The sequence below is a fragment of the Brachypodium distachyon genome, chromosome 2, assembly GCF_000005505.3.
Source record: "Brachypodium distachyon strain Bd21 chromosome 2, Brachypodium_distachyon_v3.0, whole genome shotgun sequence".
Classification (NCBI taxonomy): Eukaryota; Viridiplantae; Streptophyta; class Magnoliopsida; order Poales; family Poaceae; genus Brachypodium; species Brachypodium distachyon.
This window is the reverse complement of record NC_016132.3, coordinates 17,038,963-17,055,870: the sequence shown is the minus strand read 5'-3', so window position 1 is coordinate 17,055,870 and position 16,908 is coordinate 17,038,963. Positions and strand designations below refer to the sequence as shown.

General features: G+C 44.3%; 2 protein-coding genes across 2 annotated transcripts; one reads left to right on the top strand and one right to left on the bottom strand.

The window, feature by feature from the left end:
- Nucleotides 1–7,183: 7,183 nt before the first annotated feature.
- Nucleotides 7,184–8,377, bottom strand: LOC100822745 (profilin-2). The gene is made up of 3 exons (XM_003568023.4): nt 8,035–8,377; nt 7,779–7,916; nt 7,184–7,657 (listed from the first exon to the last, which is right to left on the bottom strand). Exons 1-3 carry the CDS (start codon nt 8,155–8,157, stop codon nt 7,523–7,525), a joined length of 396 nt encoding a protein of 131 aa, XP_003568071.1. The 5' UTR covers nt 8,158–8,377; the 3' UTR covers nt 7,184–7,522.
- Nucleotides 8,378–13,119: 4,742 nt separating this feature from the next.
- Nucleotides 13,120–14,155, top strand: LOC100823048. The gene is made up of 2 exons (XM_003565972.3): nt 13,120–13,515; nt 13,593–14,155. Exons 1-2 carry the CDS (start codon nt 13,277–13,279, stop codon nt 13,882–13,884), a joined length of 531 nt encoding a protein of 176 aa, XP_003566020.1. The 5' UTR covers nt 13,120–13,276; the 3' UTR covers nt 13,885–14,155.
- Nucleotides 14,156–16,908: the final 2,753 nt, after the last annotated feature.

Genomic DNA, 16,908 nt, shown 5'->3' with positions numbered 1-16,908 from the left:
TCTTGCTCCTCGCTGCCCTTCGATTGTTTGTGAGAGATGTGGTAGATCTGGTCATTTGGCTTCGGTTTGTCATGCTTTTCTTCCTTGGGAGTGTATTGCTTCTATGTGTGCTTTTCAATCCAAGGGGCAGGGCTTCTACTATATGCATGATTCTAGCACTGCTAAAAAGTTGAAGGATCGTTCTAGTAGCACGGTGATTTCGGTTGTTGAGGGTGAGGTTTCGGGAAAGGATATTGAGGTGGAGTTCAACAATTTCTTTGCTTCTGGTTGGCACTATTCGGCGAAGCCGATTGGTCCTAAACAGTATGTGATGCGGTTTCCTTCTGCTCGTGAGGTTGAAAATGCTTGCTACCATGAAACTTTTCGCATGCGTGGGGTTCCGGGTTTGCTGCATCTTGCTCCTTGGACTGCTTTTATGGGTGCTAAGGCAGCGTTGCAAACTGCTTGGGTTAATGTGGCAAATGTTCCTCTTGATAAACGCTCTGAGCGAAATGTTGCTTATGCTGCTTCTCTGGTGGGGGTGCCTTTGGAGATTGATTATTCTACTTTGCACAGACCGGAGTCAGTGAGGGTTTTGATTGGTTGTAGGGATGTTGCACAACTGGGTCCTGTGGCTGAAGGATGTCTTGTGCGTCATTTTTATGATTTCTTCTATGAGATTGATAAGGTGGTGTGTGGTGGTGATCCGAAGGAAGGCCAGTCTACTACTGTGTCTCAGCGTGATCAGCTCCCTAGAGCTTCTCCTCCTAAACGTCCTAGAACTGATGATCCTTCCACCTTGAAGTCTGGGGGTACTACCAGTGGGCAAAATGTTCCAGTTCATAGTGGGAAGGCGTCTGTGGTTCGACAGGTGGTGGACTCTGTTGTTGAGCATACTTCAGATGAGGAGACTGAGGATGATGATGATGAATTGTTTATGAACAAGTTGGCTAGAGAAGGAGTTGACCCTCAGAGTACTTGGCTTGTTCCTTGTTCAGTTCCTGCTTTTGCTCCATCCACTCCCTCCTTCTCTATTAATCCTAAATTTGTGTGCCCTCTGGTTCAATCTCTTGCTATGAAATCCTTTGGTTTTGATGTGCTTGGCCATGCTGATACTACTCCATCTATCATTGAGTTAGATGTATCTCATGCTGTGAATTTGATGGAGGACAATGAATATCAAGTGCACTCCTTTGGTGATCTTCTGCAAGATTTTCCTGTGGAGCAAGAGGTTCAGCATGAGCAGAAGGTTCCTCAGGCTGGTCCTAGGATCAGTAGTAGACTCATGAAACATGGAGCTGTTAAGGTGGTTGATAGGGCTGCTGCCCTCTCCAAGAAAATGAATCTGGAAGGTACTAATGAATCTTCTTCTTCTGGGGTTAACAATAATTTTTTTGTTGCACTAGCTAATCATGAGTTGATGCTTAGAGCCTCTGATATGGGTATTCATTTTCCCAATAATGATTTCACTGCTATTTCTATTGTTAAAGAATTAGAACTTGCTAGATCTCAACTGGTTTTAAAACAATCTTCTCTGACTCAGAATACTGATTCCTTACATGTGGTTACTCAAAATGGTTCTCATACTCCCCTTCTCCTTGATTGGATTCCTCCTGATGAGGAATTACAAGAGGAACCTGATTTCATTCTGGTTCAGTCTAAGAAGCAGAAAAAGAAAACTAAAGTTAAAGTGGCTGCTGTGACGACCAGACCCACTACTAGAAGTCAACAAAAGCCTATTATGGGGCCTGGCAGCTACCTTGAGCCACCTGGTAGAGCTGTCAGGCAGAGAAAAGAAAATCCTAAATTTAAATGAAAGGTGTGTTTTGGAATTGTAGGGGGGTGGGGAAGAAGGGTATGAGTGTCTGCCTTTCTGACTTAATTCATGCTAATTCTCTTGATTTCATTTGTTTGCAAGAAACTATTAAAAAAGAGTATAAACAATGCTTTTTTAGATGTTTGGATCCTGATAATGCCTTCTTTTGGAAATGGGTTCCTTCTGTGGGGAGATCTGGTGGAATTTTATGTGGTGTGAGGAATGATTCTTTTGAAGTATCTTCTTATAAAATTGGTAAATATGTTCTAACTATGAGTTTATGGGACAAGAAAAAGAAAGAGAGATGGTGCCTTCTTTCTGTTTATGGGGTTGCTCAGGATGATGGCAAAGAGGATTTCCTTGCTAAAATTGCCGCTGCTTGCAATTCCATTGACTGTCCTTTTTTAGTTGGTGGAGATTTTAACATTCTCAAGCATGCTGGTGAGAAAAACAAAAATTTTATTCCTAAACATTTCTCTGACTTGTTTAATTTTATCATTTGCACTTTGGGATTAAGGGAGATTTACATGGCTGGTGGTACTTTTACTTGGTCAAATAACCAGTCTGATCCTACTTTGGAAAAATTGGATAGGGTTTTGATGACTCCTAATTGAGAAGAGTTGTTTCCTATGGTTTCTGTGCTTAAATTAGTAAGGGATAAATCTGATCATAATCCTCTGTTAGTGCAGTCTAATGATGATGTTCCTCTGAACATTAAACATCATTTTCATTTTGACCTTGCTTGGTTGAAAAATGAGGAATTTCTTCCTAAAATGAGTGAGCTTTGGAACATGCCTGTTTTTGCTTTTGATCATATTGATGTGCTCAATATCAAATTGAAAATAATTAAGAAATACTTTAAGGGTTGGGGTTCTAGTTTATTTGGTCATAATAGGAAAAAAAAAAAAAAGGGCCCAGCTGAAAGAAGAGTTGGCTGGAATTGAGAGTTGGGAAGAAGTTGTTGTTTTGTCTCTTGACATGTATGGTAGAAGGGTGGCTATTCAAGCTGAATTGAATGATCTTTATGCTGATGAGGAACTGGTTTGGATCTAGAGATCCCATTCCAATTGGATCTTGCAAGGTAATCAAAATACAGCATACTTCCATAGGATTGCCAATGGAAGGAAAAGAAAGAATACTATACATAATCTTAAGAATGGTGAGGTGAATATTGAAGGAACTTTTCAGCTGTTAGCTCATGCTACTGATTATTACAAAGAATTATTTGGTCCTGCTCCTGGTAACTTGTTTGCTCTGTCTCCTGATCTTTGGGCTCCTCATGAAATTCTGAATGCACAAGATAATCTTGCTTTATCTAGACCTTTTTCTAATTCTGAAGTAAAAGATGCATTATTTTCTATGCAACCTAACAAGGCCCCTGGGCCAAATGGTATACCCGTGGAGTTTTTTCAAGCTGCTTGGCACATTATTTAACATGATGTGATGATAATTTTTCATTCTTTTTATGCTGGGAACTTGGTTGTTAGTAGAATAATTATGGAATCATTACTTTGCTCACTAAGATTGGTGGAGCTGATAGAATTCAACAATTTAGACCTATTTGTCTGTTGAGATGCATTTACAAATGGCTTACTAAAGTTTTGGCCATTCGTTTGGAACCTTATGCTAGGAAGCTGACAAGTGTACAGCAGAATGCCTTTATAAAACAGAGAAATATTATGGATGGGGTGTTATTCCTACATGAGATTATGCACCATACTCATGTTAAAAAACAAGTGGGATTATCTTGAAGCTTGATTTTGAGAAGGCCTATGATAAGGTCAATTGGAACTTTTTGTTAGATTGTTTAAAGTTGAGAGGCTTTAATGATAAATGGTGTCTTTGGATTGAACAAATTTTAAATGATGGTGCTGTTTCAGTTAAGTTGAACAATGAGACGGGTCCCTATTTTAAGAGTTCTAAAGGAGTCAGACAGGGGGATCCCCTGTCACCTATGCTTTTTAATCTGGCTGCTGAGTGCTTTACCAAGATGGTGTTGAAAGCACAAATTAATGGGCTCATCACTGGCCTGGCTTGGGATTTGGTAGACAATGGTCTAGCTATTCTACAGTATGCTGATGATACTGTGCTGTGTATTACTCATGATCCTGATAAGGCTATGAATCTTAAGCTACTTCTTTCCATATTTGAGTTGATGTCAGATTTGAAAATCAACTTTTTCAAGAGTGAGGTCTTTGTGCTTGGTGGGAATAACAACATTGTTGCTTTCTATGCTGATGTGTTTGGTTGTCAAGTGGGGACTTTACCATTGAAATATCTTGGGGTCCCAGTAAGCTTTTCTGCTATTAAGAATAGAGATTGAGATTTTTTGGATGCTAAATTTCTTAAGAGGCTTGAGGCTTGAAAGGGCTGTTGTTTGTCAATGGGTGGCAAGACTGTTTTACTGAACTCTTGTCTTTCTGCCTTACCATCTTACTATATGTCTATGTTTTTGTTCAATAAGACTTTCATTGAGAAATTGGATAAGCACAGAAGAAAACTCCTGTGGCAGGGCACTGGAGAGAAAAGAAAATATCATTTAGTCAAATGGCATAGGGTTTGCAGATCCAAAACTAAAGGTGGGTTGGGGGTGAAAGATCTTAGGAAGCAAAATATTAGCCTCTTGTGTAAGTGGTGGTGGAAGTTAGATACTGGTGAGGGTTTATGGCAAACTCTAGTTCACAGGAAGTACCTCTCTGCTAATTCTGTTCCTACTGTCAAGTTAAAAGCTAATGACTCTCCATGTTGGAAAGCCCTTCTCAAAGTTAGAGAACATTACTTGTGTGGGAGAAGTTTGACTCTGGGTAATGGTAGTCTGACAAGATTGTGGGAAGATGCTTGGGGTGGAGATGAGCTGGCTTTGTGTGAGCAACTTCCTGAACTGTATAGCATCTGTCAAACTGAACATGTGACTATTCAGAGGTTTAGGATGAATCCTGCCATTATGTCTTTCAGGAGACAATTATCTCCCCTGCTGCTTTCTCAGTGGCAGGGGGTGTGTGAGAGAGTTTCAAACTTAAGTTTATCTGATAATGAGGATCAGGTGATTTAGAAACTGGATAAGAAAAAGAAGTATACTGTTAAATCTATGTATGCTTGGCTTGAGAGAAGTATTCATGGGGCTCATAACAGATGGATTTGGAAAGCAAAGGTTCCTCTTAAGATTCAGATTTTCCTGTGGTTGATGTTTCAGGATGTTGTGTTAACTAGGCAAAACTTGCTGAAAAGGAACTGGCCTGGTGCCCCTATTTGCTCTTTCTGTGATCAGGTTGAAACTAATATTCATTTGTTCTTTCAGTGTGTGGTTGCCAGGGTTGTCTGGCGTGTTGTGGTTCTCTCTTTGCCTCTTCGCTTGTCCCTAATTCGATTTGGCAGTTCTTTGTTTGGATGCATTCCTTCCTGCCTGGTGGGGAGCGCTTCTATATGACTGGTCTTGCTGCTATTGTGTGGGCAATATTGAACTGCCGCAACAAAGTGATTTTTGAGAAATACTTACTGAGAACTCCTTTTGAGATTGTGTTTTCGGCATGTGCATCTCTGTTGTCTTGGGCAGATCTACAGAAGGACGGGGACAAAGACTTGCTGCGTGAAGGCACGAAGAAGTTGGTTGCGAATGCTCAGAGCATGATGCGGCGCCTGGGAGAGGGGTCAATCTCTGCTATACCTGGTGAGGGCGTGATGCCAGCCACCACAACTTGATGCTCGCTGCTTCTGCTGGGTTGTAATTTTGTGGTTTCATTCAGTCTGTACTTTGGATCTTGTTGTATGGTGAACTTTGTTAAATGTTGTTAGGGCCTGTAGTTAGGGAGCAGGTTTTCGTCCCATAGTCAGGCTCCCGATTGCGGGAGCTTGGTCAGTGGGTTGCCTGCTCCACCGTAGTTTCTGGCTTTTCTCCCCTTTGTTGTTCTTCCTTTTCTTACGTTCGGTGGTTGGAACAGACTTTGTATTTCCGTTATTTTTCATAATGGAAAGGGGAGAGATCCTAGGTTGGAAAAGCTCAACCTGCTTAACTCAGCCCAACCAAAAAAGAAACCAGTCAGGGCCCAAGACATGATCAATCGAACGGGGATGGATGGGTTCACTGCGTCGCTCCGGATGGCGTCACCATCCCACCGGCCAATGCCTCGTGTGCGTGCTGCACTACTGCGCCAACCCTTCCCTCAATTTGTTTTATGAGATTTTATTTAGTAATCACTATACGATCATGCATTTTTCTTAAGTTGATGTTATTTTATGTAGTTTTGAACGTCACTAAAAGAGGTTTAACCTCGATATAGACATAGGTTTTCAGATATTGCATCGACCACTAAATATTTTTTTGGTTGTTTTGTCTTTTCTTATGAAATTCAATTGTTTATTTCTTCAAGGTGTATAGTCTACTATTGATGATGTGGTAATTGGTGGTTTTGTACCATAATTATTTACACTTGCACTAGTGTATGCTGTTTTATCAACTTTATCTAATTTTTGTATAACTCAACATGAAGGTTCGATTTCCTTAATAAATGTGCAATTAAATATATTTTGTATACTTGCACATGGGCTATTTTCCAGGGACAGCTATAACTGTTTTTTTTCTAGGTCTTGCTCGAATCCGGGCTCTGACACCGTCAAGGACTGGAGTGCATTTATGAGAGATGTGGCCCATCTTATGCCAAACAAAAATAACTAGTTCATGGACCAACGACAGAATGTTACAAGGAAGAGAGACACTAAATAACTATAGGCTCCACCTGTTTTCAATTTTTGTTATGTTCGCCTATCTACCTACAGGACATCATGTATACACCCAAGTTAAAAGGCGAAGTATTCGGTGAAAACCCTCATTCGGTGCAAACCGTGCAAACTCCATAAAAACCATGTTTAGAAGTTTCAACAAAATTCTAAAAAAAATACCATATGTTGGGAATGTGATGTTATACAAACCTGCAAAATTTCAAATTCAAAATCAAAAGCATTTGGGAGAAATTAAAAAGAGAAATTTACAATGAATAGTGTCAGACACTGAAAAACCACTATTCATGCAGAATTTGTCTTTTTCTCTGCTACCAAACGAAATTGAGTTTGGACTTGAAATTTTAACATATATAAAACATCACTTTTCTAACATATGTGAATTTTTTGAATTTTTTTCGATGGAGTTTTCACAGTTTGCACCGTAGAGGTGGTTTTCACCGGATACTTCACCAAGTTAAAATTTGTGTGCCTGCAAGATTACTAGTTTTTGCAAAAATCCGGGTACTCATGCATGTGCCTGGTTGCACGAAGTCCATAACCCGTTATTCAACTTCTCCATTGTATGGAAGTGGAATTGCTAAATTTGTATGGAGCACAACAAATAAATGGAGCTCGATGTCGATGCGGAAAACATATGTAACTGGAACAGACTATTTTTAAATCTCTCTGTACTCACATTGCAATGAATGAAACAATCCTTTCACACAAAAAGGAAATATATCTTTACAATGCAATAACAAAAGTCCCAGAATTTGTTCGATCTCAACACGCAATTCGCGTGACAAACCAAAATGAGGCACCGACCGTGAAGGGAAAAGAAAAGCAGAAAGCCAAAAAATGGCATTACAAAATAAATGAAACTTTTCAGAGCGACTAGTCATATCAGACTAGAGCCGGTAAAAAGAGGAGAAGCCCCATATATCCATAGATGTTTTAAAGAAACGTGGAAACTATATATGATCATGTCGTCCAGGCCATGGATCAACCGGCCTACATGCCTTGTTCAACGAGGTAGTCGCCAAGCCTCTCCACCACCATGTTGCACTGCCCAGGGGTCATGGGCTCGTCGTAGATGCCGATGACCAGCGCCTGCCCTGTCTTCTTGATGGTGATGCCTCCTGATCCCTGCAAACCACGAAGAGCGAAAACAAACACATAACGAAGAACACAGATCAAGATGCAGGAGATCATATTTCACAAAAATCATTCCAGAGATCGATTGGAAGCATGCGCGTGTGCGGGTCACCTTCTTGCCGCGGATGACCGCGCCAGGTTCACCGGCGATGACCATGTACTTGGCGCCTCCGAGGAACATGCCGGTCGGGGCTAGGTGCCCCGGCTCGTCGAAATCCTTCATGATGTCGGTCATCTCTTTGGGCTCGAACTGGACAGCATATGCACACACCACACACACACACAAGAAAAAAAGAACTCTGTACGTGAGATCTGGACGCCATGATAAGTTGGATGCAGAATTAAAACTATACGTGTATTTCAGGTACCGCGGGGAAGGCGGCGCTCTGGGCCCAGACGGTGCCGTCGTGGCCGAGGATGGCGGCGGAGCCGAGGTGGTGGCCCTCGATCTCGCACATCAGGTGCTCGTCAACGTACGTCTGCCACGACATCTTCTTCTTCCTTGGTTAATCTGCCGGAACGGCGAAGCTACGGGTGATCAGAGATAGTGGTGCGATGGAGTTGCGTTAAGCTTTGGTGCGTGGAATCGATGGTGGAGGACATAAATAGAGCCGGGAACGGAAGACCGGATCCCGGCTTCGTCACAGCCACCCGTTCGCCTCTTCGCGCCCCTTGGGCCTCGCCGGCTTTCAAGGGGATGCTTTGCTTGCTGCCCTGGCCTCTGATTGGTCAGAGTCAGCCCCTCGATGTTGACGGAATATTCGGCCCTGCCACCCGAAAATGAATAGCACTATGTTGCTTGAATTTCATTGATCAAAATGGTTCGTCACGTGTCCTACCAGGGTCTGATCTGCCTGAGTGACACGTTAACGGATTTTTTATGTACCCTAAGAGCAAGGTTTTGATTATGGCATTATTTTTCCCGGACTGATATTTGTGGTAACTGGGGTATACGTATGATATCGCCAATGAATCGCTATGATTTATAACTGAGTATTTTTTAGATGAAATTTTGAATTTGGTTTTCTTCTCTTTGAATATTATTATGTTATTGCACATATGCAATTTCCCAAATTTAACAGTAGTGAGTGGCGAAGCTATTTTTCCTAGTTTGAGGGTCAAATGTTCTTTTTTGTAGAATAAGTTGTAACTTTATTCAAACTCGAGAACCATTACAAATACATGTATTGGATCATAGGCCCTAAAGATTACAAGATAATCCTTATAACTAAGAATTGCAAAGAAATCTTTTAAAGACATCTTCTCGTGGTATCATTCTTTGCATAAAATACTGGCAAGGCTTCAACATGGAGATTACAATCAGACTGTAACGGCAACATAGTCACTCATATCCCCTACACGAACTTGGCTACCTTCAAAGGTTTCAGAAAGAACCTTGAGTCGCTCATCCAAAAAAATGAAAAGCCGTGAGCGTTGAACGTACTTGGACCGAGGATGATCCCCTAAAAGTACATGTTGTCGAATCTCAAGATCTTCACCAGAACGTCAAAGAATGATTCCAAAATTATAAAAGATAAAATCAGCAAAAGCACTACGACACACTGACAAAATCTCAAAATATACGTATAAATGGATCTGCGAGTACACAAACACAAAATCTGTAAGATCAGGTGGACTGAACCTATGGTGGCTAAAACTTTCTGGATCCACGGCAACGCTCGCTGAGACACCCCCACAACAGAAGAAGAACCAGAGTATCTTTATTCGAGACGGCATCGCAACCTCCAACATCGCGTCGCCGATCAAAACCAAACAATTGATATAAACAAACACTTGTGGATACTCCTGAGAGGAATCGAGGATTCCCTCACCTCGCAACGCCTAGACGACGGCCGGAGGCGAGAGGAACAGACAATCTTCAACGATGGCGGCTGCTAGGATTTTCTTCCTTAGTCTCGCATGCGCCAAAAAAAATTGCACGGTCAAATGTTCAAATCGACATTTCTTTATCTCGTGCGTAGGCCAGCCCACATCGATCGAGTCACCCAAGGCCGAACCCTTGGGGTCTCTCCCGTTGCTGTTAGGCCCGTTTTTCTTCTGACTCAGCTTATTCCCAATGTTGGGCCTCTTCTTCTGTCCTTCAACCTTGTGGTCTAATTTGATCTAGGAGGCTCTTGTTCCATTCCAGACCCCAGATCGAGCCCAAACATCAAACCTGAACAGCTTGCGTCAAACTCGTCCTGAAATCCTGTTCTGGCCATGAAACGCTGAAATTCCATATTCATTCGCCCGGCGAGCTCACTGTGCGCAGTGCGCTGTTTGTAACCGAACCCGTCGTCACGAAGCTGCGACCGTTTTCGCTGAGCTCTGCGACACCCGCTGTGTGCTGAAGGGCTGAACCGCTGAAGACGAACAGATAAGGGCATGTGATGTCAGATTTCTCTTGGCGATGTCATGTAGGGTAAAATCTGACGTGGAAGAAATAGAAACGATGAAAAGGCACAAGTCTTCTCTTAATTAAAAAATGATCTCTTCACAGGAATGATAAGGCAAAGATAAGACAAATTTAATATTGTACTAGATTTCATTTTTTCTTAGCATTTATTTAATTAATTAATATTAATTTTAATATAGAACACTAAAAGATAACCCATTGTACAACATGTTTTGTTGTCTTTTTTAATTGACATGAAATGCTTAAGATATAATAAGACAGTTTTATCAATCATTCTACATGACCTAATGGCTTTAGCGTAACGGGAAGACGTGTACCCATCTGTTCGATACGTACGCCGTACGCATAATGCCATCTGATCCGGAGAAAGTCGTTTCTTTTCCTTTCTGTCCCTTTTCTCGTGCCCGCGACGGGGAATTCCGCCTACAGGATATGGATGATGCCTTTTATCTTTCGCTGTCATTTTCATCTTTCGCTTGCGCTTCTACAGGACGGAGTACTGTTCCAAAAGGCCGAACGGTTCCATTCCGGTGTAATTATTGCGGAGGTGAATCATGCGATGGCGATATATATGGCGCGAAAGGGATAGGCGCGGACTCTGGAAGACGTGGACCTTTTTTTTAGAACTATATGCAGCGTAAAGAACACCGCCACGTCGCACTAGATGAGCTGGACTTGCTTGGTGTAAAAGGTAATGTTTGGCAGAAAGGGTGTGCTAGTGAAGCCATGTTCTCTGCTAGCCATGCATGTTTACTTGGTAACAGTGTAACATCCAGATCTGGCAAGCCGGCAAGGAAGGAAGGATTCCACGCATCATGTAGGGATAAGAAAGCATCTTAATTTGCACCCACCAAAAGGAAATCCATAGCGGCACCGAACCATATGCCACATGGTAATGCATGCATTTTGCTGTCACCGGTCCAAATCCGAGGGCGTTTCCCCCCTGCCCGCAGCCAGGCCATCCAAGCAGGTCGTGAAACGTGCGTGGTCATGGTTCAAGCGATCCACCCGGCGCTCGTCAGCTCGTGCTTTTCCCAACGACGAAAATTTCTCTAAATTCGCACGGTTTCCTTAGCTGTGTGCTATATCCAGGGCCAATCGTGAACTAACTAACTCAGCAGTCTTCAGCTAACTGTGGCAATGACCGACCCGTGTGGGTCTCGATCGAGCCCTTGGGTGCTGTTGTTGTCTGTTGAAGTGGTGACTCCCTGACTGGTGATCGATCTACATATGGTCTTTAATTATCGGTCCGTGACTTCTAAGTGCTAATTAACCAATCTAATCTGTTGGTCAATTTCATCCCAGCGCGGATCAGACGCGTCGGTTTGGTACACCGAACCGTGGAAAAGGAAAAGAAAGCAAACCCAATTAAGATCGACCTGACCGGCCGGCCGGTCTCGCGTCTTACCACATTAATTCTTTGCACACGCTCTAATCCTGGCACCCACACAGGTCGAGTCTGTAGCTAAACCCAGCTGGTCACGACGTAAAGGACAGGGCCGACAGGACATGGGAACACGGCTTTGTGCTCATCCACAAACAGTCAAACACCTCTTTCCTCCATCGGAACATCTCAACATCCATGCATGACTCGGACGGGGATTAGTTAATTTAAAACTTTCTGACTAACCTCGATCAGACACTAAGCACACGGTGGTAATGCCAAAGGATTAGCTAGATTAATGGCTAGGACATTCATCTGGCTCCAGCAGAAAAGAAAAGGCATCTGGTTCTGGGGCAGCGTGTCCAGCAACGTGCGAACACGAGAAATCAAGCCACGGTGTCCTCCGGTCAGATTACCGTGGCCCCTGTGCCCCTGTCGCCGGGAATGGCAGGCGAAGTGACGCGCGCCGGGAATTAGTGAGCAGCCGTTCGATCCAATTTCCTCCTTCTTCTCCGGGGGTCGACGTGTTGGGTTAGTGCGCTCGACGTGGCGGCCTCGCCGGGTTCTGCACGGGACACGCACTTGGCGCCTAGCAGCTCCTCCGGACGCGTGTCCGGTTTTCCTTTGAAACCCCGTGCGCCACGTCGTCGTGTGTTTAGGGTTCGGGGTCTGGAAATGATAAAGAAATGCCTTTGCTTTTCACGGACGGCGAGGTGCTACTCGCTGATTTGCGCTGTCGAGACTGCAGACTGATATGATGCACTGCGTGCAGAAACAATGGAGATCTGGTCGATCGGTACTTGTTCCGGCCGCTGTGAGTGGTGCGCATGCAACTGTCTTTTCTACGAGAAACGCACATTTGTTTGTCTGAATTCTGAAAAGGAGTACCGATCGCCAGAGTCCAGACCTAGAGGATCACCGTGCCGGGGCCCGCCGTCCGTCGGAACTCAAAGAGGATAAGATCAGGCCAGACAGCACCGACCGGCCCGGGGCACACCGCCGCAATAGAGTCCGGGGGATAGGGCAAGAAAAGCCATGTGACAAGTAGTGGCCATCCCCCATTTTCATTCATCATCGTTTACTCCCGTGCACAAGAGCATCTCCCGTAGCATTTCCGAAACTATCCTAAATATTCTATTTATGAATATGAACATTTTGTCTCCAAAATCATCTCTCAATGTCATCATCGACAAAATGGCATGTTTGTGCGGACACATCTCCCAAACTTGTCCCAAATTTAGGGGAGGTTTGGGGTGTCCGGACATTGTCCGGTGCTCTCTTTTATTCGCCCCGGCCCGACAACAAGAGATGAAAAAAATAAAGGAGAAAATGAAAAGGAGAAGAGAAAGGATAAAGAAAAAAAAATCTAATTTGGAATAGAAAGGGTGTGGTTGGGTGATGAGGGTGGACATAAGGAGGACATATGTCTACCTGCTCTTCTAAATGACTAAAAAAAAGACATTTTTGGACGAAATTTGGGGATAACCGCACAGACCCCGTGCGTCGAAAATGGAGGCGCACCGGCGAGGCAAAAACAAACGAACCGCGCGCATTTGCACGTTACCGCGCTTAAGCTCAAGCCTGTGCCCCCGTCGGGCCAAACTCACGCGCGTTATCCTGTTCGAGACCAGCTTTCCATCCATCGTGTATATATAAACGCGCGCCACCCCTCCGGAGCTTTGAAAGGCCAACAACGACCCCCAGAGCAGCAGGAAAAGCAGCAGACCAAAGTGCGAGAAGAACCAGCTCTCGTCTCGTGTGCTTTCCGTCCTGTGGATCTATTCCTCTCGACAAAACCCGACCGACAAGCATGAGCTGCAGGCGCGGCGAGGATCTGGCCGCGGCGGCGCGCCACCGGCAGGAGGACCACGACGACGAGCTGTTCGAGGCGGCCTCGTCGTCCGGCGAGGAGTCCGCCGACGAGGAAGACCGGTTCCCCGACCAGGAGAGTACTGCCCGGCGGCCGCCAGCCCCGCCGCAGCCGCTGCGGCGGATGAACTCCGACAGCGTCTACGACATGTCCGGCATGACGGCCCAGCTCCCCGCCAAGTAAGCAACACATGCCCGGCGGCGAACTAATCGACCTTATCACTCGTGCGAGAACTGATCCGGCTGTGGTTTTGCAGGAAGGGGCTGTCGATGTACTACCAGGGCAAGTCGCAGTCGTTCGCGTGCATGACCGAGGTGAGGAGCCTGGAGGACCTGCAGAAGAAGGAGAAGAAGAAGACGCCGCGCGCTCGCGGGGAGCAGAGTAGTAATAAGATGAAGCCCTGCAAGAGCTACGCCGCGCTGGGGGCCATGGCCGGCAGCAACAAGGCGGCGGGTTCTTGCGCTAACCTGAGCCAGCTGATGGACGGCAACGGCTTCATGGCTGCTCCCCGGATCCCTGTCAACGAGAACTGCTGCTACCGTCAGTAGGACAGGGGATCGAGCGCTGTACTAGACGGAGTAGATCGTAGGGATGGATGTTTTTTTGATGGTGTTGAGATCTCTTAAATTTGTTCTGCTTGATTGCCCGCTAGTAGCTCTTCTTGCGGGCAATTTTTTGTTGCGGGCGCATTTGTCTGTGGATGATTTATGAGGTGTTCCTTGGCTCTGCCATCAACCGGTAAACGTTTGATGTTCATCTTAAGACATTTTATCAGGCTGCGATGTAAATATATGGAGGAGTATGTTCTAGTGCGAAAAAGGAAGGCAAAACGAATTTTGGTGCCCGGAAATGAAAACACGGTGGCCTTTATTTGGGCAATCCGCCAGATCTGAATCCTCTTTGGTGGGCCTCCCGGAGGTTACAAATAAAGATATGGACCGAAGTATGGCGTGAAATGGGCCTCTGTGTAATACGGGCCGACCGATTCACTTTCTAAATGGCACAGGTAGAGACAACGAAGAGCTCTCTCTCAAACAAACAAAAAAGTAGACAACGAAGAAAACCTTGCCGCCGTCGTTATTGCCCGTTTCCCTCCTCGTCTCCGCCCCCGTCTCGAGGGGAATCCCTATTACTACTAAGAGTATTCACAAGTGTTTGCTTCATCAATTGTTTAGTTACGGGGAATCCCTATTACTACTAAGAGTATTCACAAGTGTTTGCTTCATCAATTGTTTAGTTTGATCGGCAACGTGATTGCGGAAGTTGCGATATCGTCTCGAATAAAGATACTTTGGTTCTTCGTCTGTTGTGGGAGTGCCTTAGCGGGCGTTGACGCGGAGCTAGAGAGTTTTATTCACCGTAGATTTAGTGTACCTGATCTTACATATTTTGGGTTTTTGTACTCACAGATCTGTTTATACGTATTTGTTGAGTTTTTGCCAGTGTGTCGTAGTGCTTTTTCTGGTTTTATCTTTTGTAATTTTGGTATCCTTCTCTGGCATTTTGGTTGAGATCTTGCATTTCGACGACCTATACCTTTAAGGGATCATCACCGGGCAAGTACGTTCAACGCTTACGGCTTCTTATCTTTTTGGATATGTTGAAGCATTGGCAGTATTTATCTTGCAAAGAATGATACCACGAATATGTTTTTAAGAGATTTCATTGTAATTCTTAGTTATATAAATTATCTTGTAATTTTTAGGATATATGATCCAATAGTACATGTAATGGTAAAATTGCATGTTATTCTAAAAAAAACTAGGCGTTGGGGCTTTTGAATGGCCCTCTCCAAGACGTCGCAGAATTCTGTCGCAGCGGCAAAGCACCAACAGAAAATAAAAAAAGTGAGTAAATTTCACAAAATCACAGTTATTTTTGACAGTCGTGTCGCTGAACCACAATTAAAGGAAAACCGTTCGCAGAACCACACATTTTGAGTCAAGTTGTTTCAGTCAGCCCGAAAGCGAGTGGTTTGTTGTACGCCACGTCGGCCCCACACATTTTGCTTGATTTATTACACGTGGGCCCAATGTTGTACGCCACGTTAGCCCCAACCCGACCTGACCTGTTAGCCCGTGATTAAACCCCCAGTCCCTTTCTCACTCCCGCAAGTTTTCAGAGCCGACGTGGCGTCTGACAGGTGGACCCCACTGGTAAAAAATCAAGCAAAACCGCGAAACCACCCGGTTTCGGGCTGACTGAGACACGTTGACTAAAAGGTATGGTTCTGCAAAAAGTTTTTCGTTAATTGTGGTTCAACGACATGACTATCCAAAAAGTGTTGTTTTGCGAAATTTACTTGGGAAAAAAAAAGACGAGCGAAGGGGGTTGGGACTTGGGAATCTGGAGGGGGCGGACCTTTCGCAGACCGGCTGGAAAATTGGAGTGAACTTCTTTTGCTTGATCTTGCCATCTTAGGGTGGAAGAATGTACAGGCGTCGGATTTACTGAGCAAGCAGATGTATTGGAGGAGACTGCACCAGCATCTCTAATCGAAGCGAATGCATGGTTTGGTGAATGCCAACCAAACTATTAGCCCTGGGGGTTTCCGGGTTAGTCCGATCGGCGTTGAACAGCAAAGCAATAATGATTCGTCAAATAGATCTGAAGCGATGGAGGAAGGAGACTTACCAGGATCAGGATGGAAGAAGAGGTAATAATTGTCTTGTCATTTGAAGCCAATACGTACTGCTTGTATGTTTTATTTTCTATTTTTCGTTAATTTATATCACTGAAACGATGCTAGTTGAGCTCAATCACCTATTTCGTTAGTAGGTGATGACAATCAAGGTAGCTCACTTTTCTTTTCTTCCGATTTTTACTGTGTATGCTGTTCAGAGTTCGAGTAGGTAATGCTTCAGAGGAGAGAAAGCCTGACCCAAACAAACCTTGCGCCCTGGAAGTTTCCATCAGGACCTATGCGGAAAGAAAGTCTGGTGTCGTTGTGAATCCTTCCGTTGGTACTTCATTTGATTCACTCGAGGAGGCGTACAGTTTCTACAATTTGCATTCATGGGAGGTCGGATTTGGTGTTCGTTTCGCGAAGAGCAGGCTGAATGTACGAAGGAAAAAATGCATGCAAGAAATCGTGTGCGGTTGTGCAGTGAGTGAAGTTACTGCTATTTTCGTAAAATACGTGACTATTTGTAAATGTTGTGTTCATAGTTTTCTTGCTGTATGGTAATTAACTAGTTAGGCTCTTCACTTGCTTTTTCAGGGTAAACCGTTGCGAGATAATAGTAGGTCAACTCGGTGCGGGTGTATGGCATTTATCAGACTTCTAAGATCCAGTGATAATGGATGGTATGTATCTGAGCATAGGGATAAGCACAACCACCCTTTGTTTAGCACGTGCGGGGAGAAATTACATTGGCAATCTCATAGGAACATAGACAAGTACACAAAGGAGTTAGTGAAGCACCTTCATGAGAACACCATGAATCTAGGCAAAGTGTATAGCATCATCGATAGGTTTTTTGGGTCTATGGAGAAAATTCCTTTTACTGAGCGATCCCTTAAGACCCTTTGTGGGAAAACCAGCCGTGAACAATCGGATAACAATGCCGTGA

Bases quoted from the DNA above. Each gene is read 5' to 3' on its own strand.
- LOC100822745 (XM_003568023.4), bottom strand. From the start codon at position 8,157: ATGTCGTGGCAGACGTACGTTGACGAGCACCTGATGTGCGAGATCGAG. The intron at 7,917-8,034 runs GTACCTGAAATA...TATGCTGTCCAG, and splicing joins AGAGCGCCGCCTTCCCCGCG to TTCGAGCCCAAAGAGATGAC. The intron at 7,658-7,778 runs GTGACCCGCACA...CGTGGTTTGCAG, and splicing joins CGGTCATCCGCGGCAAGAAG to GGATCAGGAGGCATCACCAT.
- LOC100823048 (XM_003565972.3), top strand. From the start codon at position 13,277: ATGAGCTGCAGGCGCGGCGAGGATCTGGCCGCGGCGGCGCGCCACCGG. The intron at 13,516-13,592 runs GTAAGCAACACA...GTGGTTTTGCAG, and splicing joins ACGGCCCAGCTCCCCGCCAA to GAAGGGGCTGTCGATGTACT.